Genomic DNA, 27,253 nt, shown 5'->3' with positions numbered 1-27,253 from the left:
AACCTGGAGTCCAAATGGATGGAGTTTTGCTAAAAGAGACCATAGAGAGAGTGATGGACCAGGGCCTCAAATCTGTGATGGGCCCTACAGGATAGTGAGGATCCTGCCAGTCAGAGAAGCCTCAGAAGGCAGTTCAGGTCCAGAGAACAGCAGGGCAGGAGGCTCGGTGGGGCCGGAGACTTGCAGAGTAGCTGCTTCCATGGGGATAGGAATGTCGCTGTTTTTCTGGGCCAAAGCATAGGTGATACCAGTACCCGTGCTGATGCAAACTGAGACTGAATAAAGCCGTGATAATAATACTACTTCTTCACACTTGCATGGCACCTCTACAGTTTACAAAGTATTTTTATTCACATTTTCTCACTTGTCCCTTTAAAAAGCCATATTGAGGGAGTCAGCAGCAATGCTCCCTTATCTCACCTGGAAAGAGGTGACAGTGTGTGGGAGGCCACAGAAGCCAGCCCTGGCAGAGGGATCCCTTCCCTGCTTGTCAGCGGCCTCTGCTTCTCCCTCCCTCCGGGCAGGTGGGATGCTGCAGGAAGACACAGTAAGCAGAGAGGGTGTGACTGGCTGGTCTGGGATAAAGCACAGGGCCTGGGAACCTTCGAGTAGAACACCCTGGAAGTAGTGCCTCCTCGGCTCATAGGGTTGAGGATGGTTCCTGTGATAAAACAGGAAGCTGGCATCTACTTGGAAGATGTCTGCTGAGTTAGTCAGTGAATCTCCATTGTACCAAAGAAGAATTAAAGAACTGTTTGAGGGTCCTAGCTGATTTGGGTCAGTGGATTGGCCTGCAGACTGAAGCATCCTAAGCTCAATTCCAGTCAAGGGCACATGCCTGGGTTTTGGGCTCGGTCCCCAGAGGGAGGTGTGCAAGAGGCAGCCAATCAGACTCTCTGACTCTCTGACTCTCTCTCTCTACTCTCTCTCTCTCTTTCTCTTTCTCTCTTTCTCTTTCTCTCTTTCTCTTTCTCTCTTTCTCTCTCTCTCTCTCTCTCTCTCTCTCTCTCTCTCTCTCTCTCTCTCTCATCATTGATGTTTCTATCTTTCTCTCCCTCTCCTCTCTAAAAATCAATAAAAATATATTAAAAATTAATAATGGTCAAGGTTAGGCTATTGATAAGAAGCTTCTGGAACATCTGTCTCCAGGTCTACTGCTCAGTCACCTCCCAGGCTAATCTCAGAGAGGCTCAAAGTGGCTTTGAGTAGATTAAAAAACAACGGGGCTCCACAGTGACATTCAGAAGCCATCTTACCAACCTGAGGCACAAGCAGGAGCAGGAGAGGGCACTCGGGTGATGCTTTGGTTAGCGCCTGTGTTCTGGGTGCCTGGATTCACCTCCTTCCCTAACAACCAGCTTCCCCTCCTCTCTACTCCACTGTGCCTCCTGCCCGGGCTCCTGCTGTTCTCCGGGCCTGGACCGCCTTCCCAGGCTTCTGTGACTGGCAAGTTTCTAATTGTCTTTTAGGACCCATCACTGATTTGAGCCCCTTTCCACCTCTCTCTCTCTCTCTCTCTCTCTCTCTCTCTCTCTCTCTCTCTCTCTCTCTCTCTCTCTCTCTCTGTCTCTTTGGTTTCTTTTAGCAAAACTCCATCCATTTGGATTCTAAGTTTACCAAGGTGGCACTCTGGAACTTTTAGCATGAACAACTTGCAAGCAGCTCCCCTCTCTCCCCAGCTTGGTATAGACACAACCACTTGGTAAGAAACCCAGAGGAGCCTCTGTGTTTCCTCTCCATATCCTTACAAAAGTCTTTGCTTACTCTCATGGTATCCTTCATACAAAAAACCCCAAACACTCCACCTTCCTAGGTTTATCTTCCTTCCTTCTTTCCTTCCTTCCTTCCTTCCTTCCTTCCTTCCTTCCTTCCTTCCTTCCTTCCTTCCTTCCTTCCTTTCATTTTTTCTTTCTTTCTATCAAGAAGCCACAAGTCTGTAAAGAGGGTAGGCAGTGAAAGGAGAGCCAGACACACTTTTTTCTCCAAAGGTCATTAAGCTAATTTTGCTCAGTCTTTTCATTTGTGTTCAGCCTATTTGTGTGCCCAAAGCAACACTCTTTTCCATACTTCCCCAAGACACTTGTGGGGACTGGGGTAGAACTTCTGACCCCCCAGGCTCAAAGCATTGGTCATTATAGGGAATGGGCCAGAGAATAACAATGGGGCGTTATCAGTCCTTTATGTCCATCCGAGCAATTGCAAAATCAGCGGAAGCCCATGTCCAACTGTGGTCAGAGCAGCCGCTGTAAGAGGGATGCCTTCTACACACCCTGTGGCATACTTTCATGTTGGTGTGTGTGTCTGTGATCACTACTGCAGACCATGAGTCACCAGTCACCATTAATGGGAAAAGTACTCTTTGGAAACTTTTTTTTTTTTCTTGATAAGGTACAAGAAACATGTAACAATTCATTCAACAAACAATGATTAAAAACCTGTGTACCAACCACTTGTAAAGGAATTTATGACTATAAAAGACACCGTCTCCACTCTCAGGGAACTCACAGTGTGGAATAGGAGAAGGGGAGAGGAAGTTGACAAAGTAAGGAAATGTAATATTGTTTGGTATGTGCTCTGATTTAAAAAAAAAAAAAAAAAAAAGATCCTGGATTTTGGTGGCAGCAGGAGGAAAAAAGGAAAGGCCTGGTGGGAAGTGGTTTCTGATTAGGAATTGGCCATGGAAAGGGCCAGAAGGGCATTCCAGGTGGTGGGCACAGCACATGCAAAGGCAGAGGGAGAAGCTGGTCTGTTGGGGAAGGAGGTGAATCCATGCACCTGGAACACGGCTGCTAAGAGATGCATCATCTGAGTGCCGTTCTCGCTTCTGCTTGGGCCTTAGGTTTGTAAGATCACTTCTAAATGTCCCTGTGGAGCCTAGTTTTTATTTTTATTTCCCCAAGTCCACTTTAACCTTTATGAAATTAGCCTGGGAGGTGATAGAGCAGTGGACCTGGAGACAGGTGTCCCAGAAGCCTCTCATTCATAGCCTAACCTCAACCAGTTCTTTAATTCTTCTTTTGTACAATGGAGATTCATTGACCAACTTAGCAGACATTCTCCAAGTAGATGCCAGCTACCCGACACCATGGTGGGTGATAAAGATAAAGAAGAGAATAGAGAATAGAGCAGATGTCTCATGAAGCTAACATGAAGGTCAGTAGAGATAATAATTTCTACCCTAAATCTTTAAGGACCAAAATAGATAAGGCATGTGTGCTTTGGAAAGCATGAGATGCTGTAAAAGTGAAAGCCCATTGCCCAATCCCTGGTCTACGATGGATCTCACTGAGATCTGGGCATCCCGGTTGCCACCCTTACACACAGAAGCTAATGAGATGCCTCCATCAGCTACAAAGTACATTTGGGGAGGCCATGAACCCTAAAGGTCCTAGGTTTGTCTGACCTGAGCTTCCCAGAAGCATATTGATGCACAATTTAAAGAAAAAATTGGAAGTGATCTATCTATTGACCTGAGGGAGGGCCTGTACCACTTACCCATATTTTCCGACATATAAGACGACTTTTGAACCGAAAAAAAGTCAACCGAAAATCGGGGGCAAAAGACCAAAATTGCACAAAAATTACCTGCAGATCTTGACTGCAAAGTAAGTCTTTTCTTTGAGGGGGGGGGGGGGGGGGTAGTCTTATACAGCGAATATAGGCCTAAACCTATGTTTTAACTGTAAAAAAATATTAGGGGGTCGTCTTATATGCCGGAAAATACGGTAACCCTAGGTCCCGGGAAGCAAGAGTTGGCATATAGAGGAAGTATTTCCCAAGGCCATGTGATTGTGAGGGCGGAAAACGCATCCTGTCTCACCCCATCTGGGACCCTGCAAGAATGCCAAATCCACACTCATAGGTGCCAGCAGAGACGCATTCGGCATTCAGTGCATCAGCCAATTTGTACTATCGATACAAAGCCCACTGGTGAGTACGGAACGGAAACAGGATCCTAGCACCGACCCGTCTTTTGTCTTGTATCCTCTGCAACACCAATGCTATAGGAAAAAATTAGGAGTGTGAAATGGGAGTCATTTTACTCTTGGTGAAGAATTTTTTGGGGCCCAGACATCAAATTCAGAATCACAGAATCTCCTGACTTGGAGGGGGCCTTGTGGACTGAGATCCTAGCCCAGCCTCTCCTGGTTGCGTAGATGAGGAAACTGAGTCAGAGGTGGTGGCTAATCCTTCTCGGGGCCTCTCGGCTTCTCAGAAGCCCAGTCAATAATATAATCCAGATTTCCTAACTCTATTATCTCCAGGTGTGTTTGCTAGTATGAGGAAAGATTAACACCCCCTCTGGTGTTTCACAAATGGAAGGAAGAATGCATGTATTAATAGATAAGGGTGATAGGACATTTGAAGCATAATTATCTCCAACAATAACACAGGAACCACACAACCCTTCCTCAATGCCTTTAGCCTTGAACAGGCTTCCAGGGACTCACCTGATCACAGAACAGGTGCCGGGAACCCTGGTACCCTCCTGAGAGAACTCACCTAATCCTCAAAGCAGCTCTGTGAGACAGCTGCTCGTATTAGCCCAAGTTTGCAGATAACTGAGATACAAAGCTGTTCAACGCTTGCTCAGGGGCAGGTGAAGAAAGGAAAGACCAGAAGGGCTTTCCAGGTGATGGGCACATCACATGCAAGGGCAGAGAGGCGGGAGAAGTTGATCTGTTGGGGAATGAGGTGAGTCCATACCCCCAGAACATGGGCGATAAGAGAAGCGTTACCTGCTTCTGGTCCTGCCAAGGCCCAGATTTGTAAAATCACTTCTGAATGGCACTGTAGAGCCTAGTCTTTATTTTTATCTACACGATTCCATTTTGAGGTTACAGATCCACAGATAGGATCACAGCTAGTTAAGTGCAAAAGCCGGAACTACTCCTATCTAGACACGCAGGCTCCAGAGTTCGTGTTTATGACCACGTAGGTACTCCACTGCTGGGCCTTCAGGCAGACTCCGCCCCTCTTGGGAGGGAGGGCCCAGTGTTTCTCAGACCCTCTAGGCATTTAGTCAACTTAGGAGAAATCAGCAATTGACTTCAAGGTACCTAAACTCCCATTTTGCCTCTGTGGACCCAGAGGTTTGGTCCTATAGATATCAGATATGGAGTCTATACAAAGGTCTACAGGTGAATCACCGAGAACTGACTTAGGCTCACTCTGGGCCCTCTGAGAGCTTTTATTGTTTGTAAAATTCACAATTCACGTGGGCCACTTATTGTTCCTACTCATGGTTACAGCTTCATGTTCAGTCGAGGGCTGTGGACTGAACCTAGCTTCCTGGGACCTCATTTCTATCAGTAGGGCAAAACACCTTTAAAAAAGTGTATGTGGGGTTTTTTTGGTGTGTTTTTTTTTTTTTTTTTTTGTGTGTGTGTGTGTGTGTACATATATACATATACATATATAAACTCATATGTAACAATAATAGAGTCACATGTCCTCTTTACTCAGGAAGTACATTTTTAAAAACTAGTCAACTGAATTGTCAAAGGTAGTGGTTCTCAACCTTTCTAATGCCTCTACCCTTTAATACAGTTCCTCATGTTGTGGTGATTGTAATGTTATGATTCATTAACAGTAGCAAAATTACAGTTATGAAGTAGCAATAAAAATAATTTTATGGTTGGGGGTCACCACCACATGAGGAACTGTATTAAAGGGTCTCGGCATTAGGTTGAGAACCACTGCTCTAAGGGAACATGAATCATGGCAGTGCTCTAGATCCTTCACAGCTATCAGTGATCATTCTGCACATTGCCATCGACAAACAACTGTTACCATGTTTTCAAATGCAGGGGGCAAATACAAAGGCCATATTTTTGGCAACCAAAAACCACAGGACTTGGACCAGGAATTCTGGGCTTTAAAAAATTGTTCAAAGGCCATTTTTTCTTCTCAGAATTGTTTACCCTTTCTGAGAACCTTTCTCTCACTGTTTTAAATTATGATATCATCTGGGAACCTCTGGTGAGGTGATTTGCAGAATATAAACCATGAAGACATGAGCTCCTTGGTATAGAGCAAATTCCTGTTGTAGTTGGCCGTGATGATAAACATAGATCACTGGACTCCCATGACTTCAGATTCTGTGCTGGCTTACCCACTCTGGAATCATAAGTCCCAACAGCCCACCCTCAGCCTGGGTATTAGTCATGTTCTTTGAAAACCTTCCTGTAAAGGCACTGTGGAGGCTACCGAGAGCTGAGGCTCCAGAGTGGTGGCATCAGACAAGTCAGGAGAATCAGAACAAACAGGCTCTACTTTGTCATCCCTGCCCCGAGGGCAGAGCCAGGCATGGACCCAGGCCCTGTTATCCTGAACAGAATGTCACGCGCAGGCCATATGGCAGCCCCAGCAGGTCATCTGGTAGAATAAGCCAGTGTTCCAAGGACAGGCTGAGTCCTTTGGCTTCTCACTCATCCCCTGGAACCCTGAGCTCTTCCTTTGTCTGGGACGGTTCCTTTCCTGAAGGCCAGAGGGGAGCAGCCCTGCCCGCTGGGACCACCATGTGGAGGAAAAGACAAAGGAAAAGACTTGTCACTACATAGCCTTGAGAGCCCTGTTGTCCCCCCTGAAAAAACGACACGTGGCTGTCTCATTGCTGCCATAGCCATAGCCGTCTTCTGCTATCTATTGTTCTCCTTCTGTGAGTGTACAAGGTTCCTATGTTTTATATTTTCACAAAACTGGTCTTCATCTTTATCTCTTACGAAGTTGATGTGTTTGTCATCTACCCGCATAGCCGATTCTCTCTGCTTAGATAGGGGCTCATCCTCTCATTGCTCTTCCGTTATTTTCACTTCCAATGAAGACTGTTTCTCATAGGACGATGTAGTTTTGAAATGTTACCTGCTTTGAGTAAGAGGGGATAGACAAAAACTTGTAGGCAAGGAGTCACTAGGATTTTGCTGCCAGAGCCATGGCTCTGATCAGAGGGCAGATTCTGGGATCTCCGTTCAGATTTGCATAGAATTTAGCAAAGACAGGTTAGGTCCTGTTCTGTGTCCCTTCCTGCCCAGTTCCTTCTAAGTTAATTCCTCTTTGAATTATTGGTACTTGTCAGAAGCATTGAAAATTCAGACTTAAAGGGAAATTTTTCAATAAGAGCTGCTTTAATTTTCAAGGAAACTCCATTAAATAGCCAGCTTTCCTCATGCGTGTAAAATATAATTAAAATAAGCACATTTGACCCAACTTTTTGGAAAACATTGGTTATAGAAGCAAGGCATGAATAAAGAACACAACAAGCTCTAGTCCCCACTGTGTGCCCTTTTCTCTCTTCCATGGTAATTATTGCCACCTTTCTTCTATCAGAATCTAGCTGGGGGCGGGGTAGGGGGGAGAGAATCATATGAATGCATTCATACTTTTGGCTTATATTACACTCTAACACTACTTACTCTATAACTGGAAAAAGAAGGCTATCAGCCAAAGAAATGAATTTCCCATTGCAGAATCTCGGCATTAGCCAGCCCATTAGGCAAGCTGATTTTTATTTTATTTTTGTTTGTTGGTTGTGGGAGTCGAGTATGCTTCCTATGCTGCCAGTCCCTCGTGTCCTGCTTTTTAATCTCAGCAATGGCTCTACTTTCCTTTGTTCTGAGAAAGCTGCAAAATGGGCAGGAATATCAGTGGGAGGTGACAGAAATCACTTACTCCTTTGGCCCGTGTTGCCCATCTGTCCTGCATCAAAGAGTACTTTGCCCATGATGGGTCGGTGTGAAAAGAGGCATCTGTGGCTGATTGTAAGAACCTCTTGGTTTTACAGCACCTGGAAACTCATGGACTGGGAGCTAATGAGGATTGTGTGCCAGTGCTGTAGGAAAACAATGGTAGACTCAAGATTCCAACTGTTTGGAGCGATGGTGAAGAGGTGCTCATGGCGTGGCACCTGTGCTATGGTTGAGTCTGGTCCCATGTACTATTGTATTATACTTCCTTCATTTATTTATCCTCTGTTCATTAAATACTAAGAACCTCCTATGTGCCAGGCCCTGTGCCTGATGCTGGAGATAAAGAGAGTGAGATGCACTCTCTTCCTAGAGCAGCCTAGTTTGATAGAGCAATTGTGAAAACAAGTTACATCGCTAGGAAGCTATTAGTTCTGTAATAGAAGTATTTACATGGTATCACAGTGTGATCAGACATCCTGAGGGGACCAGAACAGTATGGGTGAGGAAGAGGGATTTGAGGTAGGAGGAAGAATGAGAAAGGGGGAAAGTTCAGGCATGTTTGAGTTGGTGAGTAGACAATTTCCAGGAAGGGCATTTTAGAGAGAATAGTTTATACAGAAGACATTGCTTTGAGATGGGCAAGTATTGGTAGCTGAGACAGAAGCTGGCAAGAATGAGATGGTGGAAGAGCTTGTAAGTCTTGGAAATGAATTTGGATTTTATCATAGAGATCTTCAGGAGCTGTGAAACTGTTTTTAGACAGGGAAGTAACATGATACTATTGGTGCTTGGAAAGATCATTCTGTGGCTTTGTGGAGAATGAGGTCAAAGTTTAGGAAAGCAGAAATCAGTTAAGAGTGGACTCTAGCCCAGCTGGAGTGGCTTGGTGGTTGAGCGTTGACATATAAACCAGAAGGTCAGGATTTGATTCCCCATCAGGACACATGCCTGGTTGCAGGTTTCAGTCCTCATTGTGGGGCATGCAGGAGGCAGCAGATCAATGACTCACTCTCATTATTGATATTTCTATCTCTCTGCCCCTCTCTCCAATCCTCTCTGAAATCAATATATATATATATATATATATATATATATATATATATATATATATATATATTTTTTTTTAGAGTTGGCTCTAACACAATCACAAGAAAGAATCGGGTATACTGAGGGTTTGAAAAGAGGATAATGGAAAGGGAGAGATCTAAGAAGACTCCTAGATTAAAGGCCTAAGTGACTCAGTATATCAAAAATGTCAACAACAGTATTAATAATGGCTGTGATTAGTGGATCCATACCAGGCCAAAAGGGTTTGGCTACATGCTTTCCATAGACTATTTCACTGAAAAATTATAATAATATTAGTGCTATAATCATCTTCACTTTAGGCAGGAAAACTTGAGACTTTGAGAGTGAAGTGGCAGGCATGTAAGTGATAGTGCATGAATTTGAACCCAGGTGCTCTGAGCTCAGAACCTATGCTCTGTGGGGAATTTAGCAGGAGGGCAAGTCAAGGCCAAGCATTTTAAGTTCCATTTTGCTCATACCAAATTCAAATTGCCTCTTTTACTGAGGTCAACATATCTAGCAGAGAGTTGGACAGCTGGGTCTGGAACTGCAGCATGTGGTCCGTGCTGGGCATGTGGAATTGGGATTTCTCAATTAACTGATGGTGGTAAAGAAGTTGGATGTAATGTTGGGTGAATCTCAAAAGAGCCAGGATGGAACCATGAAGAACCACATGTAAGGACATGCATGTCCGGACGAGTTTGGGAAGGTTGCTTGGAAGAAGCAGCTAGAGAGATGCGATAACTATAAATGTCAAAGGTGGAATTTCAAGATCTGTTGTTGTTTTGTTTGTTTAATGGTTTTAAATAAATCTAAATTAGACAAGATTCCAAAATCTAATCTTGCCCTTAGAGATTCTTCAGGGCTTTGGCAATTTAGGGCACATGACTAGTTCTTTTGTTTTCTCCTTCCTAGAGTTTATTCACAGTTGTCTCAAATATTAAAAACTGTGAGACATTCTTGCCCCAAGGGGCACTGAGAAGAAGCTTTCCTAGGCTTTGAAAAATTAGGATTGTAACCAGGCTAAGGATGGGAGAGAAGGAGAATCACCCACCCCCTGCTTTCCCATGGGGGAGAGAGGGGGTAAGAGATCAACCAAAGGACTTGTATGCATATGAGCATAACCAATGGACACAGACAGGGCTAGGAGGGGGTGAGGTATGTACTGGGGGGTGAGGACAGCCAGGGAGAGGTCAATGGGGGGAAAAGGAGACTTATGTAATACTTTAAACAATAAAGAATTTAAATTAAAAAGAAAGAGAGAGCAGAAACCAGTTTGGCTCAGTGGATAGAGTGTCTGCCTGCGGACTGAAAGGTCCCAAGTTCGATTCCGGTCAAGGGCATGTACCTTGGTTGTGGGCACATCCCCAGTAGAGGGTGTGCAGGAAGCAGCTGATCGGTGTTTCTCTCTCATTGATGTTTCTAACTCTCTATCCCTCTTCCTTCCTCTCTGTAAAAAATCAATAACATCAATTAGAGAAAGAGAGAGAGAGAGAGAGAGAGAGAGAGAGAGAGAGAGAGAGAGAGAGAGAGAGAGAGAGAGAGAACTACCCAGAAGTATAGTAAGAGAAAAGGCTTGGTGGAAATGGATGGCATGACACATTCCAGGGCCAGAAAAATAGCCAGGGTGCTAGAAGCACAACTAAAGAGAGAGAGATGCTCATGATAAGACTGGAGAGGGAAGCAGGGCTCAGAACACATAAGTCACATCACAGAGATCAGGGCTTTCTCCTAAGTGTACTAGGAAGTTACTGGAGGACTATGAGGCTATATGATGACACTCATATTCTAAGAAAGGTAATGTTTGCTTCACTTAAAAAGTGAATGGGAGACAAACAAGGGAAAGACAGAAAGCTAGGCAAAAGGGCAGAAGAATGTGATATAACTGAAGGCCAGGAATGGAAGTGTTTTTAAAAACCTGTAGGCACTCACGTTGTGTCTAGAACCATTGAGCAATTACATGAGACAGAACTGTTGCATTTAGTTACCTGCAGGCCATCAGTGACTCTCCTGAAAAGGCAATACTGAGAGAGGAACTAAACACAAGAAGAGAAAGAATGAGCAAGAGGTAAGGAAATGACAACAGTTGACAATAATAAAATAGCTTTTCACTGCCTGTGAAGGGGAGGGAAAAGAGAGGTGGTGACCAGAAGAGAATCTGGGGTTTCTGGAGCTTCTTTCCCCCCCCCCCCCCCTTTTTTTTTTTTAGATGAGAAAGGCTTGGAAAATTTAAATGCAGATATATAGTATTTAATCAATACAAAATTATATAATATTTAGAGGTAAAAATATTGATGTTGCTTTCTGTTTCAGAAAAGACAGAAGAGGTTAGGTTTAAACACTTGGAGAGGAGTTGGGGAGTAAAATATCCTCTTAAACAGGAGAGAAGGAGGAAACACTAGATGATGGTGCAGATAAATTGATGGATTTGCTAATGAGAAGGGGATATGGAGGAAGTTCCTTTCGCTTTTTTTTTTTTCCTATGTGGAGTGGCTGGCTGGGGCAGGCCAGGGGCGGGGCTGGGGCGGAGACTGGAGGGAAATATTGCTGTAGAGTAAGGGGAGAGAGCTTATAAGGGCCTTGAGGAAAGTGGGAGAAAGTTAGACTTAACTGATTTGGGGAGTGAGCACATCTAGTGGAGAAGCATAGGATCTCCAGGGAGTTTCAGAAGTGCTCGCTGTAGTTGGTGATCAAGAATTCCGTGATATTACTACCAGATTGCTCCAGAGTATGGATGTCTTCACCAGCGTTTAGCTGCTGTGGGACAGGTGCAGAAAGTGAATGGCCGAGTTCATCCAAGGTAAGAACTTTGCCAAAAAGTCTGACTCAGAGACAAAAGATGAGGGAATCCAGAGAGTATAGGCAAGGATATTATTCAAATGAATGACTATGGGCTATTACCTATAAGATAGATAAAGTTGTATGTCAAGATTGGGGAAGGCTGTTGAATTGGAAGAAGGGAGAACAGTTAGTGGAACAGAAGGCCCTGAGGAGAAAGACAGGCAGTCATGGTAAAAGCGGTCGTACAAGCAGGCTGAAAAAAACAAGAGATGGGAATCAAAGCATACAATGCTGGATTTTATGATTTCTAAAGTGAATAAGATATAGCTGATAACAAGTCCCAGAGTGAAACTATGCACAAAAGTCTTTAAAATGTCTTTCTTAAAGAAAGTGACTGGGGTGTTATCAGTTAATGAACAGGAGGAGAGGCAGAAGGTCAAGCAATTTTTTATTTATTTATTTTTTACTTTTTGGTAAGATCATGGGAGTCTGAGGTCTGAAAGAATCATTGGGAAACTGGGAGGGCTGACTCCAGTTTCAGGTCCTGAATCTGATGGAAGATGAGAGTCTAAACAGCCCCTTTTTGAGAAGTGACCTCTCCAGAAGAGAACTAGGCAAAAGCTATACAAACAGCAAGGTCTCTTCCAGGATTCTTTTTGGCGTGTGGATAAAATAGGTCTACTCCATTTCTGAATTTTCATTTCCTTTGGACAAATATAGCTTTCATAGAGGTAAAGACTATATACAATCTCTCTATCTGGGATTCATTGATTTCAAATGCAGCCACTGTGCTATAATGATGAAAAGATCTTGCATTAACCCATCCTATAAATTCTCTTGCTTAAAGAATTCTGTTAAGTATTTCTTTTAGTTTGGGTCTGCTAACCACAAATTTCTCCGTTTTTGTTTGTCTAAGACATCTTTATTTTGCCTTCATTTTTGAAGATTATATTCACTGGTAGAATTCTAGGCTGGAAATTTATTTTCTTTCAGCACTTTAAAAATGTCACTATGTGGTTTACTGGATTCCATTGTGTGTCTTGATAAGTCAGCTATCAGTATTATTCTTCTCTGAAGGTAATATATGTTTCAGCGTTCACAATTGTTTTTGTCCTTGTGTTTAGCATCTTGACTATGATGTGTTTAAATGTATTTTTCTTTGTCTTTAGAAGTTCTTAGCGTTTCTTGAATATTTGACTTGTGGTGTTTTGATCTTGTGTGTCTCTTACTTTCTTATCTGTTTTGTTTTTTGTTTTGTTTTTTCTTTGTTCTCCATGTTTCAGTCTGATATTTTCTACTAACCCAGCTTCCAGTTGACAGTTCCTCTCTTTAGCTACAAGAAATATGTTGCTTAAAAAAAATTATTAAGAAGCTTTAATTATTGAGTTTTTTAGTTGTATGGTTTTTACTTAATTATTTTAAAATAGGTTCCATTTCTCTGGTAAATTCCTTGTCTTATCTCTTTTTCTTAGACAAAATAAACAGTTATTTTTTAAATCTATGTCAAATAATTCTAAAAGCTGAGTTACCTGTGGGCCTATTTCTATTATCTTTTTTCTTTCTTTCTTAGTCTTGGTTCTTGAACTGTCTAGTAATTGCTGCTTGAATGTTGAGCATCTTATAAAAAATTATAGTCTCTGGATGTTATTTTTCTCTACATAAGATTCACGTTATCTTTTCTGCAAGTAGCTAGAGTATGAGGAGATAACATCTATCTATTCCAGCACAGAGCTTATCGGAGATCAAGTTGGAGTTTTTGTAAGGTTTGGTCTTCCACGTGTTTGCCTCCTCTCCTGGGGGTATAGATCTTCAGAGGCCCAAATGGAAGCTTTAGACATTTGCTAGAACCCCTCCTTCTTGGGGGGTCCTGAACTTGATACTGCAAAGATTTGGGCTTTTCTTTATAGCTGTCCTTTCATCTTTATGCAGTTTCAGAATTAGCAATTTCCTTAATGTGAAGTCAAGTACTAGGTGTGGGGCTCATTTTCTTCCACCACAAGGATCCTGCCCCTCAAACCCTGGCTGTCTTGGTAGCTCTGAACTCTTTTTAAGAACTGTTCACATTATAATGTGGCTTTAATAATCGGGATTGTATGGGAGGAACTCATAGAATACTCCATGTTACAAAATGTACTGAGGTTTCGCTGTTCTCTGACTGAAAGGAATAACATAGATGGTGTTGTTATGTTGTTCCCTCCTCCTCCTTGGAGGCATTTACATCTATGAAGCTGAACCTTATCCTCCTGGAACACCCCTAGCATTGTTATGATGGCGTATGTAAACAGTTTTGCAAATGGTTGTACAAGATGATAGAGTAAACATTTCTTCCCCCCCCCCTTTCTTTGCATTTTTTCCCAGTAAAATATAACAATAATAGTCATGTTAATATTCACAAAACTTTACTAGTGGTTTACTGCAGACCAGGTTCTATGTTAGATATTATATATATATATATATATATATATATATATATATATATATATATATAATATCATTTAATCCTTGGAAGAGCCTATGAGGTAGAAAAACATAATTATTTCTATTTCACACTTGAGGAAACTAAAGCTTAAAGAGGTTAAGTGTATTAAACCAAGTCCCAGAGCTGGGAAGTAAATGGCACAAGGAAGTTTAAACACAGATTATTCTAATCTCAAGGTCTATGATCTTTTCCCACATTTTGTCCTGCCTCAGCTGGCCCTCTTTCAACATAGCATAGTTTCATGATTTTACTGAGTCCTAGAATTCTGAGATACTTCCTTAAATAAAGTAAGAACTCTGTCTTCTGAGGGGGGGTTTGCTTGCAATAAATCTCCTTCCTGGTACCCCCTTTTCAGGTATTTCCAGGTCCTTTCCTCCCCAAATCAACCTTACTTTGATATGCATTTTACACTAAATACTTCCACTTATAATTTCTATGGCAAGTCTAAATGTAATTTTTTTTTAAAGTAAGGCTTTTTTTTTTTTTTTTTTTTTTTTTGATAAAGGAAGCAATTAGTGATGGGGCTTTATTCTTGGAGGATGAGATTGGTGGGAGGTGGGGCCTGAGGAGAAATTGTTTTCTGTGTATCACATGAATGAGTTATAGGAAATGGGACTCAGCCTGCAGTTGGCACTTGCCAATGAGTCAGCAGTGAGTCCACCCTCAACCTCAATGCTGGGATCAAGCTGTGACCCACTCTGCTCCAGGTGAGGCTCCTCTGCCAGGCTGCCTGGGCCCTCCAGGCTCTGCCCACTTGAAGTTACCAGTCCTGGTGAGGAAAGATTCACAGAACTGTCTTCTTGTCTTCACGCAGTTGGTTCTTAATTTTTCCCTAATACCTTGCAAAAAAACATCCAGTGACTTGACTTCAGAGAATGACGCTTGGGATAAATGTCATAACCGAATTTGGTTCTTAGGGCAACACTTTTGTAGTTTTACACTGCTTCCACTCTCTGGGGTCTTTATAAATGGCAAGACACCTTGGAAAAGCCAGACGGGAAGTCGCTGCTTCAGGAGAAGTGGTAGGTTGAAAGAGGTCTTGAAAATAGGTGCATGTGGCAAAAAGACTAGAACCAAGTCAGCATAGTTGTTGGGTTAGGATGATAGGATTATTGGTCTTTAGTTTTTACTTGCCTTTCCAAGTTTGATAAGGGCTCAAATTGTAAAATTTATTCTAAAAATAACCTTTTAGTATTTTAAAATAACTATTCATTGTGTTTGTGTGTGCGGGGGGGGGGGGGGGGGGGGGGGGAGGGCACTGGCAGAAATGGCCAAACAGCTTTAATATCTTTTTCCCAGACCCTTCTCGGACTTTTAGGGTCATCTTGGTCATATGCATGGTGTCCAGTAAAATATGGGTAAGAACACTCAGCTGGCATGGCTCAGTGGTTGAGCATTGACCTATGAACTAGGAGGTCATGGTTCCATCCAGATCAGGGAACATGCCCAGGTTGTGGGCTCAATCCCCAGTGTGCGTCATGCAGGAGGCTGCCGATCAATGATTCTTTCTCACCATTGATGGTTCTATCTCTCTCCCTCTCCCTTCCTCTCTGAAATCAATAAGAATATATATATTTTAAATGGTTAAGAAGGACTAACTGCTCAGAATCTGTTTATGCCTGGCATTTAGTTCTTTTTTATTCTGTGGAGAAGGTGGTATTATCCACAGGTTAGAAATCAGGAAACTAATGTTCAAAGAGATTAAAGAACCTTTCCTGTGTCAATCAGCTAGTAAGTGATGGAGTTCCAACAAGTCAGAATGCCAGCAAAGTGCACACTCTTTTAACTGAATACAAAATGATGCTGCCCAGATCCTGCTGACTTACTGCTGGGTTAATTATTCATTAAGAAAATTGTATTGCAATATTTTTCTCTTTTTGTGTAAAAGTAGGATTCCAAAATTCACATAAACTTGGCTTTTGACTTTAGGGAAAGAGAAATATTGAAAGCATTGCATAGCATAGATGTGCATCAGTGTGTTAGACATTAAGAGGATAAAAGAGACATAGTGAGTACCTGGTTGAGTGTTTGGACTCCCCCAGAATTCGAAGTGATTCGCATCCTCTCCCCTAAAGTTCTTGGATATATAAAACTGAAGATAAGTCTTAATGTTTTACTGTTTGGTACAAGAGTTGTGCCAGTTTTGGTCAAGGAAGGAGTATTATTATTGCAAAGTGGAGCATTGACAGTTTCACAAAAATACCCATCCTGTGAGCCCACCAGGGTCCTAATTTATATTTTTAATAAATGGATACCATTTAAAGATTTTTTTAAAAATTGACAACTAATATTATACTATGCTGTAATTTTAGTTGAGATATTGACATACAAGATATTACACATATGTAAATGAACAGTTTGATAACACATAACATATGCATACACCTGTGAACACCACTCCAATAAAAATAATGAATGTATTTATTATCCCCAAAAGATGTTTTGTAATGCTATATTGAAAAAAAAAATCATCGAATTTGATGAAAAGACCCTAGAGGGGACTCAGGTGATGTGAGTCTGAACTGGACTCTACTCATTTCCTAAATAGCTCCATGAAATTCTGTGGGTCCCTTAATTTTTCCAGCCCTTAGTTTTCTCATCTGAAAAATGAGGAGGTTGGACTAGATGGTCCCTAAGGCCCCCTACGGTTCTCAAGTTCAATAAAGCTAAGAGGACAGATGTACTTAGGGTATTGGTTTGTGTCCAAATGGTTTTATGTAAATATGTAGCCATCCCCAGTGGTCTGGCAGCAGCTGTGCTGTTTCATCCCCGCCCTGCTTTGCTTGATTGATTGATCGTGAAATCATTTAATTTCTTTTCATTCTCTTTCACCCTGATTCAAGGTCATTCTTGCCATTGCTTCTTGTTGGTGTTACTAAGCTTGAGGAACTGTTCTACTTGAGAATTTTGGGCTAAGGCTTGAACAATGCTGGGAATTTGGCAATGCCTTCAGCAGTGATCAGATGAGGGGATGGGACCAGCAGCTCTCCAGATCTTTGTGGAACAGCCTGTGTCTCTTACGAGGGGCAGAGGCAAGCTGTACTGGATGCATTTCAGGGCTGGGGGCAGGGAAGCAGATTGAAGTTTAATTAAAATTCTAATCCCAACATCACCCATCCTCTTGCCAAGTCAGCAGCCAGCATTTCTGTTGGTGGTTCCGGGGATTTTGCTGTGATGCCATACATAGTTACCTCAAAAACTCTTGCAAATGTACCTAAAACTTCCATATGCTCACCAGATGCTTTCATCAGGCCTGGCGTGCTGCCATCTTTTGCCTGTGTTTTCAGAGATATCTCCTTCACCACGGCCAGGCCTCCTGGAGGGAGGAGGGCATCCAGGGAGCTGGTGGTGAAAACTGAGCTGATTACAAATAAGAAAACAGGTTCATCACAGCATCGAGGTCTTCCCAAACTCTTCCTGTTTTCTAGGTAGCTAAGTGGTATTTCTGAGGAGGGGCTGCTCTGACTTGACCTTGGCCCACCATGAGGTTCTTCCTGCTTTGTGCCTACATGCTGCTCCTGATGATTTCCCAGCTGAGGGCAGTCAGCTTTCCTGAGGATGATGAGCCCCTTAATACTGTTGACTATCACTGTAAGTAATCTACAGAGCATTCTCCTTTTCTAAGAAGGAAGCTTTCTTGGTTTTGATTTTCCTAAGTGTTTTATTCGCTTTTAGAAAGAGAGTTTTATATGCCTTAAGCATGTTTTGTCTATTCATTTATCCTCAGTTGTGTTCGGAAAAATGGGACAGTGTTGTTGGGTGCTTTTCTAAAACAGCCCATATACAGGTTATATATTTTCTGTTAAAAGAAAAAGACCATTTGCTGACATTTACCATCGTCTTTGATTCATTTATATTCAAGACCCGAAGAGAGGAATTTAGTTAAAACCCTTCTACAACTAGTATATACAGCTAATCAATGCTGTCTATTGATTCTTCAGCTCCGTAATCCTGACTGATGGTTTAGCCCATTTTTACTTGCAGATTCAAGGCAATATCCGGTTTTTAGAGGACGCCCTTCAGGCAATGAATCGCAGCACCGGCTGGACTTTCAGCTGATGTTGAAAATTCGAGACACACTTTATATTGCTGGCAGGTAATTTTCCTCTCGTTGGTTTATTAGATTAAAATTCTTTTCTCTCGTGGTGCTTGCATTAATGTGTCTAGTTCATGAAAAACTAATATGTGATTGTGATCAAAAATTGCAAGTAGCCAAAAATATTCACCGAGAAGAGCCAGTGCTGTGTGCCAGGAACAAAATACAGAGCAGCAACCTTCAGCGGTGCTGTTTTATTACTGCCATCAAGAAATCATACATCGTTCTTTATTCCTAAAGCAGCAGGGGGGGAAAAAATCTTTCTTTATTCTTTTTTAACTTGGAAATTATTCAAGCAAATATTAGAAGTATGTCTATGCTAATGCTAGTCGCAGTCTGACCCATGCCTGAGGAGAAGAGCTTTCTTTGCTCCCTAACCACAGTGATATATAAAAGCTTCCCACTAATGAAAAAGTACCCTTGGTTGACTTTGCTGGAGACAGAGAAAATCCAAATGATCTCCAAAACACAATAAAGGCAGATCTGTAAAAATAAAATAAGAAGTGGCTTAACATTTTTATGCATTCACATGCTATGACTTACTACCTTGTTTCCAACAGGGATCAAGTTTATACAGTAAACTTAAATGAAATCCCCAAAACAGAAGTAATACCGAGCAAGGTAAGATAGTGCAGTTGCAAATTTACTTGCATTCCTGCCGAACCTGGCTAATGCCCCCCTTCCCTCCCCTCCCCTCCCAGAATGTTCACACTTCAAAACTGAGCTTTGGTTTTGCTTGGTTAATGCAGAAACTGACATGGCGGTCAAAGCAACAGGATCGAGAAAACTGTGCTATGAAAGGCAAACATAAGGTAAGTAAAGCAGACAAGTGCCCGCTCCGTTGTGTCTTTCTGTGGTCTTGACCCCATAATGTCAGAGTACGGAATGTCTAATATTACTGTAATTGCTGCTTTCTTTAGGATGAATGCCACAACTTTATCAAAGTATTTGTTCCGAGAAATGATGAGATGGTTTTTGTATGTGGTACCAACGCATTTAATCCCATTTGTAGATTCTATAGGGTAAGTACATTTTATATGTTGTGCTTTTTTCCCATCAATTTTCCTTTTTTCACTAGTTTGCTGTCAAAGTTGAATCCTTTCTGCTATAACCTAGTAATTTGTTTTATCGCTAATGCTATGGAAGAATAAAGACAGAAATCTTCAAATAGAATTTCAGTACAAATAAAGCAGCATTGCCTTCCAACAGGTACATTGAACAGATTTGACACCAACTATTTATTTTTCTTTTGTAGTTGAATACCTTAGAGTATGATGGGGAAGACATTAGTGGCCTGGCAAGATGCCCATTTGATGCCAAACAAACCAATGTTGCCCTTTTTGCTGGTAAGGTTCTTTAGCATAATGAATATAAATGATTAATGACATTGAAGGTGCAGAAGGAATTTAACGGAAGAAAAAGAGCTCATAACTAGGCTGGCTACCTTGGTATAGGTGTTTCAAAGTCTAAAGGCTATGTAATTTTTTTCCCAAAAAATAATTAAAAGTAGGCATATTATAATATAGTATTCTGACACTTGGTTCTGTTGCTAACAAGGCTAGTGACCCTGAATAGGTGGCTTGACTTTTTGATGCTTAGATTCCTCCTCTGTAATATTAGGTAACACTGTGGGCCAACCTGTCACAGGTTGCTTATGATCATCACATTTAGCTCTATTTCTGTATATGGGGATAACAGATGAAAGAGCTGCAAAGAGTATACCACACTACTCAGGGCGACACACTACATAGTAATTGTGGTTATTTTACTCAAATTATAATCTTGATTTCAGATGGGAAGCTATATTCTGCCACGGTGGCTGACTTCTTGGCCAGTGATGCTGTTATTTACCGAAGCATGGGCGATGGGTCTGCCCTTCGCACAATCAAATACGATTCCAAATGGATAAAAGGTAACTTTGAAGAGCAGTGTTGTGGGATCACCAAGGGGAATGGAATGGCTGAGTGGGAACAGGAGCTCTGGTCATCAGGAGGTTCTATGCATGGGTTTAAATTGTTTATTTAGAGCAAGGATGAGCTCCTTTCATTGTGAATTGGGACATTGACAAGGAATGAAAAGATCTATAGCCAAAGCAAGAAAGTAGACTCATCCAGGATTTTATCTTAAGTGACTTAAAAAAAAAAAATCCCATTTCAGTGTTCCAATTCGCCGAACTCTCAATGTGCATGATACTCCTTGTCCACTCTCACCTACTTATCCTGGAAAGGTAACAACAGTGAGAGTCAATTAGGTCACATCTGCAGAGTCATTTTGTTCTTTGGAGTCTAGAAATCAAGATTTTAAATTCTTAACATGAGAAGTTTTCTTCCCTACTAAAATAGGTTAATGAATAAATCTGTTGAAACAAAGACCTTTGCTATGGTTCAGTTCCCGGTAGGCTTTTTACAGTCCATTAGCTGACATTAAAGACTCCGCGTCCCCTGGAGCTTCAGTTCACCCATGTCGGGGCTCCTCAAACTCATCGGCGTGTCCGAGTTCCCATTGGCTTGGATGTAGCTACGTGACATCTGTCAGTCATGTCTAGCCGCCAGGGTCAGACACTTATTGAATTACCTTTTAAGAACCAGTTTGTTTCTCATTTTCTTCCAGAACCACACTTTCTTCATGCCATAGAATATGGAAACTATGTCTATTTCTTCTTTCGAGAGATTGCTGTGGAGCATAATAACTTAGGCAAGGTAAGTATATGCGCTTGACTTGTATTGTGGACTTGTTGTGCATGGAATTGAGCCCACAGTGGTAGAGATATGGCCTTTGCATGTTCTTCTCACTATGTTTAGGGCCAAGTGAAGAGAGATGGGCAGCTTATCATGAGAATAACTTCTGAGCAATGGCTGGGATGGGAACAGCAGCCTCGGGCCCTGAGAAGACTACATGTTTTCTGGCGTTGCAGGCACCCTTGAGCTGTGGTTGCTTCTTTAACTCCTTAGCAATCCATTAATAGTGTAGTGTTTCCCTGTGTCAGAGGCAGGATGGCAAATAGAGGCCCTTGCCGAAACCAGTTTGGCTCAGTGGTAGAGCGTCCGTCTGTGGACTGAAAGTTCCCAGGTTCGATTCCAGTCAGGAACATGTACATTGGTTGCAAGCACATCCCCGGTAGAGGGTATGCAAGATGCAGCTGGTCGATGTTTCTCTCTCATCGACGTCTCTAGCTCTCTATCCCTCTCTCTTCCTCTCTGTTAAAAATCAGTAAAATATATTAAAAGAAAGAAAGGAAGGAAGGAAGGAAGGAAGGAAGGAAGGAAGGAAGGAAGGAAGGAAGGAAGGAAGGAAGGAAGGAAGAAAGAAAGAAAGAAAGAAAGAAAGAAAGAAAGAAAGAAAGAAAGAAAGAAGGAAGGAAAATAGAGGCCCTTGTTTAATTTTGGGTGCTTCTGTAAAAGCCCATATGAGTGTAAAGTCTTGCCACCCCTCCTGGGTCAGGCTTAAGGAGAGCACACTTCATTAGCAGTGTGAGAAGCAAAGTGGGAGACAAAGTGCGGGAATGGTTTCCATTCCACCAGTTCAGTAGCTCATATCTAAGGGAGCTTTTTTGTCAGAACAGGTAAATGGCCTCTTTTCTCACAGATGAATCTTGTTTATACCCCTAGTCTACAGCTCCTTAGAGAGAAGACTGCTAGATTCTTCAAACCAGATACATCTTTAGCCTTTCTTGTTCCTCCCATGTACAGGAGCTTTGGTTTTCATTCCCTTCCATGCTCACAACCCCTTCTTCTGCTTTGTCCCTCGGGCAGGCTGTCTATTCTCGTGTGGCCCGCATATGTAAGAACGACATGGGCGGCTCCCAGCGGGTCCTGGAGAAACACTGGACTTCGTTTCTGAAGGCTCGGCTCAACTGCTCTGTCCCGGGGGATTCCTTTTTCTACTTTGATGTCCTGCAGTCCATTACAAACATAATGCAAATCAATGGCATCCCCACGGTGGTTGGGGTGTTCACCACACAGCTCAACAGGTGAGGACAGATCCCGGGCAACTCAAAAGACCTTCCGTCCTTGCTGGTGGGACCTAGGAACGGGCCCATTGTGGTTTTCTGACAGTTTTCTGATGGTTTTCCCCCTTTGCAGCATTCCTGGGTCTGCGGTCTGTGCGTTTAGCATGGATGACATTGAAAAGGTATTCAAAGGACGATTTAAAGAACAGAAAACTCCAGATTCTGTTTGGACAGCAGTCCCGGAAGACAAAGTACCAACGCCAAGGTAAAGAAAAAGGATGGGAAGGGATTTTTGTCTTTAACAAAACCACCTGGCCACTGGAAGCATCTGTCCTCAGCGAGCAGCGGGGCCAGCTTCCCGCTGGGAGGGGTCTCTGTGCAGGTCTGTGCAGGAGTCAGGCCTACAGTCCCGGAAGCAGGTGGAGAACCCACCGAGTCGGGAATAGCATTGCTCTCTGGGTGCCCTCTCTCTTCTTCCTCTCTTGACCTCTTCTTGCAGAATGGACACTTACTCCTTAGATACCATTGATGATGCGGGGGAACACACACACTGTTTTTCTTTCAGGCCTGGCTGTTGTGCAAAGCATGGCCTTGCTGAAGATTATGAAACCTCTATCGGTTTCCCGGATGAAACTCTGTTGTTCATCAAATCCCACCCCTTGATGGACTCTGCTGTCCCACCCATTGCAGAGGAGCCCTGGTTCACAAAGACTCGGATCAGGTAAGGCTATGCGGGCATGGCAGCCCCTCCCTCTCCCCCCTGATCTTCCTGTTGGCCTCCTCCTCTGACCGGCTCACCTCCTCCCGCAGGTACAGGCTGACAGCCATTGCCGTGGACCATTCCGCCGGACCCCACCAGAACTACACCGTCATCTTTGTTGGCTCAGAAGCTGGCGTGGTACTTAAAATTTTGGCAAAGACCAGTTCTTTCTCTCTGAATGACAGCGTATTACTGGAAGAGATTGAAGCATACAACCATGCAAAGTAGGTATATTTTACGAGAACACTCTTCAGCACTGCTCAAAAAATTTCCGGACTTTATTTCATCTAGTCATTTCCTTTCAGCCCTCTAAATTAGCCGTGGTTTGGCATATTAGTGTTTCGGGTTTTGTTGTGTGTGTTTTTCTCTCTCACTGAAATAAATCCTGGCTCTGTTTTCTTCCTGAGTCTACTGGAGCTTGGAGGTGGGCAGTTGATGAGTTTAAAAATAACCCAGCCCCTATATTTCACCTGTGGAAGATGAGAGCATTTCAGCACCACCCCTCCTCCCTTGTAGATCAATTTTAGGATGCTACATGCAGCAGACAGAGGCAAGCACACACACATACACAGGCACAAGCAGAATATAATTCTTCCAATCACTGATAGACAAGATTATTTAGTCCATTAAAACAGTCAAGAAATAAATGAGAGAAATGGAACAAAAGAGACTAAGGAGAAACATCTAGCACAGGAAGATTTAAGGGCATTAAAACATTATCTTTTTTTCCTCTACAGTCCAACATGGTCTTCACAAATATAATTCCCTTCCATCATGAGAACGGGAGAGCAATCTTAAAACAATACTTTATAATCCTGAAATGTAACCAAACATGCATAGCAGTAGAAGATGAATCACAGGATTAATATTTCCCAAACTATTACTTGCTTGGTTTGCTACCTAGAATATTCCCCAGCTCTCGGTAGTTGCAAAAATCAAACCTCCCTTGCTGTGTATAGGTCATGTAGCTTTTGACTTAATAAACGTATAGCTTCAAAACGCATCCCACACTTACAGGTGTAATCCTGAGAACGAGGAGGACAGGAAGGTCATCTCATTACAGCTGGATAAAGATCACCACACTTTGTATGTAGCATTCTCGAGCTGCGTAATCCGCATGCCCCTCAGCCGCTGCGAGCGCTACGGATCGTGTAAAAAGTAAGCTGACGTTTCTGTTCTTACCCTGGGGTCTTGCAGCATGAAGGCCTTTGATGACAAGAAAATCCAAGTTCCATTCTGTTTGGTTTTGTGCAGGTCTTGTATTGCATCTCGAGACCCCTACTGTGGCTGGTTAAGCCAGGGGACCTGTGGGAGAGTCACCCCAGGGATGCTGTAAGTATGCTTTGCCCCCTTAGCCAAGAGCTCCACACCTGCTCTGATCTTCCCCAGGGTCTGCACAGCTAGAAATGTTAGAAAATTTCCAATAACACTGTACTCCCTTTACCCCCATTTCTATTTTTAGGGGAGAGTTGTTTTGTGTGGTTTTTTTTTGTTTTACAAAAGGAAAATCTGGAACTGTGATAAGGAAGCGAGGTTATCGACAGCATAGTACCTGAGGGAAACAGGCAGTTCTATTCTGCTTTCCTAAACATCCAGTTACCAAATGTTTAACAGAAATACTTGTTAGCAAGCTCTGCTGAAATGTCCATTTTCCCCCCTTTTGGCCCATTCCTACTACTAATCGATATATGTTCTTGGTTCTGCTCTGATCGTCACTTGTGTTGCTGTGAAGGCCGTTAACCAAGACTCCTTTGTTTTCCATAACCACAGCGCTGGAGGATACGAACAGGACACGGAATACGGCCACACGGCCCACCTCGGGGACTGCGATGGTAAGCCTGCTAGCCCTCGCCCTCCCGGCCCTTCTTTTTGACTACATTTGCACGTGAACATTATTTTACAACCAGCCTTTTAATGACTCAGGACACATACCACCTAGCATTTAACTTAAACTTCGCAAAAGCTGAGCTGTTTGGTCATGGGGATACATTAGGGAAGAATCTTACTTTTCTTTTTTTTCCTTAGAGAATCTTTTTTTTTTTTTTTCTTTACCATTTACAATTTTGTAGGAAATCTAGAGAAAGGTAGTCTAACCAGTAGGTTAATCTTTTCATTTGTAGCCTTTTCTTTGGACTTTTTTAGTTAACTGGAATTCATACATTTTTGCTTTCTTTCGGTTACTTTTTTACTGATTACTTGTTCCTTTAATTCTTTTAGAAATTTTGCCTACTTCAACTACACCAGATTACAAAATATTTGGCGGTCCAACATCTGGTTAGTTTTTTTTAATTTTTTTGAATTAACTGCCTTTTCTTTCCTTCAGTTCAGCATTTTCAGCCCCTTCTCCCCTCCTTTTGCGCAGTTTGGCAGCCCTTCATTTTTGTGCTTTGACTCATAACCCTCCTGATGGTGCCAAAAGACTTTTTCTGACTCAGTACTTCACCCTGTGGAGCATGTGAACAGTCCCTCATTGGCTGAGGCACATCCTCTAAGGAAAAATCAAATGAGTTCACGTACATTGCATTCCAGCTGCACGTGACCACCAAGCTTTCTTCTCACCTGTGCATCGTGAATGTTGCCTCTGGCCATCTAGATGGAATGGATGGCAGAATGTCATTGTTTTCCCCCTTCTCTCCTCACCTTCCCTCAGACCTAGTAAACGAATACACATTTCCCCAAAATGTGTATTGATACATGTTAGAGATCTCTTTGGAATGGTTTGCGGTAATCCTGGGAAGCATTGAATGTTGGGGTCTCAGTGGTATGAAAAGGGCTTCTGGTGGGATGAAGCTGGTCTCCGATGGATTAAGGTGCTCGGTGGGCTTCCCACGCTCCTCTCTCTGTGTCTATTTTTTGGAGTCTTTATCTGCGACCATCACACCAGCTTGAATTGGGATCTCTGGACTTGGAACCTAAAATCATTTGCTTACATTTGTAAAGGAAAACCTATTTGGTGGGAATCTGTAATAGACAGGTTGAGATTAAGTCACTCCCAATCCTAATGCTGCTTCTAAAACTCGCCAGCAGTTTCATTCCTTGGGAAAGGGCGGAGGAGAAGGGATGGCAGTTCTTATGCATCAGAACATCCTAATTCAGCTTGTAAATGCATGAGTTGCTGCTAATTCTTTGGAAGAAACTCCCTGGGCATTTTGGAATTCACGGGCAAGGTTCATCTCTGCTCCAGTGCTTCCCAGTGGGCAGTGAGCCCCCTCAGTGCAGTGAATAATCTGCAGGAGGATGGGGGTCGTTGGCAGAGCAGGACAGCGTAGGCAGAGCTGGTGTATCAGGTCCCAAACCTGGTGTTTGCAGGGACCTGCCCAGCTGCTTTCTGATGAAGCTCCACTTAGGCTCACCAGTGAAAGACAGACAGACAGCCTCCAACCATCTATGCAGGTGCTTGGAAAATATACACAGAAAGAAATGGAATGATGTTATCTCACCAAAAGATGAGAAAAGTAGCAATTAATCTTCGTGACTTGTATTACCTTTTCCTTGAGTGTCATTCATCACCCCAGAGGCTTCCATAGGAGCATTTGAGGATGTTTAATTTTGAAATCTGCTTACTATAGCTTCATTGTCCATTTTTAGTTTTTAATTTTCCCTTGCAAGAACAGGATTTGGTGTAGTCTTGGTGAATGTGTTTTGATAAAATCCTAGAGCTGGTTTCTCCTAAAATTGACCTCAAACTGTACTTAAAAATGCCACAGGTCAGTCAGAAAAATCTGCTGACACTTCCCATGTTAATAAAAAAAAAATCTGTTTGCCACCACAGACATGGAGGTATCTTCATCTTCTGTTACCACAGTAGCAAGTACCCCACAAATCACACGCAAAGTGGTTGATACCTGGAGACCTAAACTGACGAGCTCCCGGAAATTTGTAGTTCAAGATGACCCAAACACTTCTGATTTTACTGATCCTTTATCAGGTATCCCAAAGGGTAAGGCCTCACCAGGAGACTCATTGCTCACTGAGTGGAAACCTGATTCCTAATAGCTCTGGAGTCTAGGGCCCAGGGCTCTCCAGAGGGGAGCCAAAGGGACTGCTGCCCGCGTCACCATTGCCTCTGCAGGCCGCAGTCCCCGTGGCTTTCATTGGATATGTTGGAGTGCATTCCTTAAAAGATGAAAGAGGTGGAAAGCTGTTAAAGAGAAGGTGGTGAAACGGCCACTCAGACAACCTAATCTCTTGATTTCTGTCTGAAGATGCTGGAGACTTCTAGCTATCAGAATTTCGAGGGTCATTCAGCCACATCAGAACCCAAAACTTGTTAATTGCAAATACCCAGGTATTCTATTTTTGCCTAAGAATCAGTCCCAGCCTTTTGTTCAGCTACCATTCAAAATGCATTAGGAAAAGGACATTTGAGGTGCTAAGTTGCTTGAATGCTACAAGCAATAAAACACAGCAGCCGATCATAAAAGCAGTTATA

General features: G+C 42.6%; 1 protein-coding gene across 9 annotated transcripts in view; it reads left to right on the top strand.

Moving 5' to 3' along the window:
* SEMA6D (semaphorin 6D) overlaps positions 1 to 27,253 on the top strand; it is a 57,615-nt gene that overhangs the window by 25,450 nt on the left and 4,912 nt on the right. For 2 of the 9 annotated variants that reach the window (XM_036443077.2, XM_045582836.1), the window contains exons 2-18: positions 17,445 to 17,607; positions 18,001 to 18,112; positions 18,673 to 18,733; positions 18,862 to 18,924; positions 19,033 to 19,134; positions 19,368 to 19,458; positions 19,905 to 20,024; positions 20,723 to 20,811; positions 21,865 to 22,082; positions 22,195 to 22,326; positions 22,627 to 22,782; positions 22,872 to 23,045; positions 23,839 to 23,979; positions 24,076 to 24,153; positions 24,592 to 24,653; positions 25,039 to 25,095; positions 26,594 to 26,761. In XM_036443077.2, the coding sequence (XP_036298970.1) occupies positions 17,499 to 17,607; positions 18,001 to 18,112; positions 18,673 to 18,733; positions 18,862 to 18,924; positions 19,033 to 19,134; positions 19,368 to 19,458; positions 19,905 to 20,024; positions 20,723 to 20,811; positions 21,865 to 22,082; positions 22,195 to 22,326; positions 22,627 to 22,782; positions 22,872 to 23,045; positions 23,839 to 23,979; positions 24,076 to 24,153; positions 24,592 to 24,653; positions 25,039 to 25,095; positions 26,594 to 26,761 (1,933 nt within the window). In that variant the 5' untranslated portion in view covers positions 17,445 to 17,498. The remainder of the gene's footprint in view (positions 1 to 17,444; positions 17,608 to 18,000; positions 18,113 to 18,672; positions 18,734 to 18,861; positions 18,925 to 19,032; positions 19,135 to 19,367; positions 19,459 to 19,904; positions 20,025 to 20,722; positions 20,812 to 21,864; positions 22,083 to 22,194; positions 22,327 to 22,626; positions 22,783 to 22,871; positions 23,046 to 23,838; positions 23,980 to 24,075; positions 24,154 to 24,591; positions 24,654 to 25,038; positions 25,096 to 26,593; positions 26,762 to 27,253) is intronic. The other 7 variants (XM_036443123.2, XM_036443133.2, XM_036443136.2 and 4 more) reach the window with 4 other exon arrangements.

Source organism: Pipistrellus kuhlii, unplaced genomic scaffold (assembly GCF_014108245.1).
Source record: "Pipistrellus kuhlii isolate mPipKuh1 unplaced genomic scaffold, mPipKuh1.p scaffold_m20_p_1, whole genome shotgun sequence".
In the NCBI taxonomy this organism is placed as follows: domain Eukaryota; kingdom Metazoa; phylum Chordata; class Mammalia; order Chiroptera; family Vespertilionidae; genus Pipistrellus; species Pipistrellus kuhlii.
Note: the sequence above shows the minus strand (reverse complement) of the source record. Positions and strands in the feature narration are given on the sequence as shown.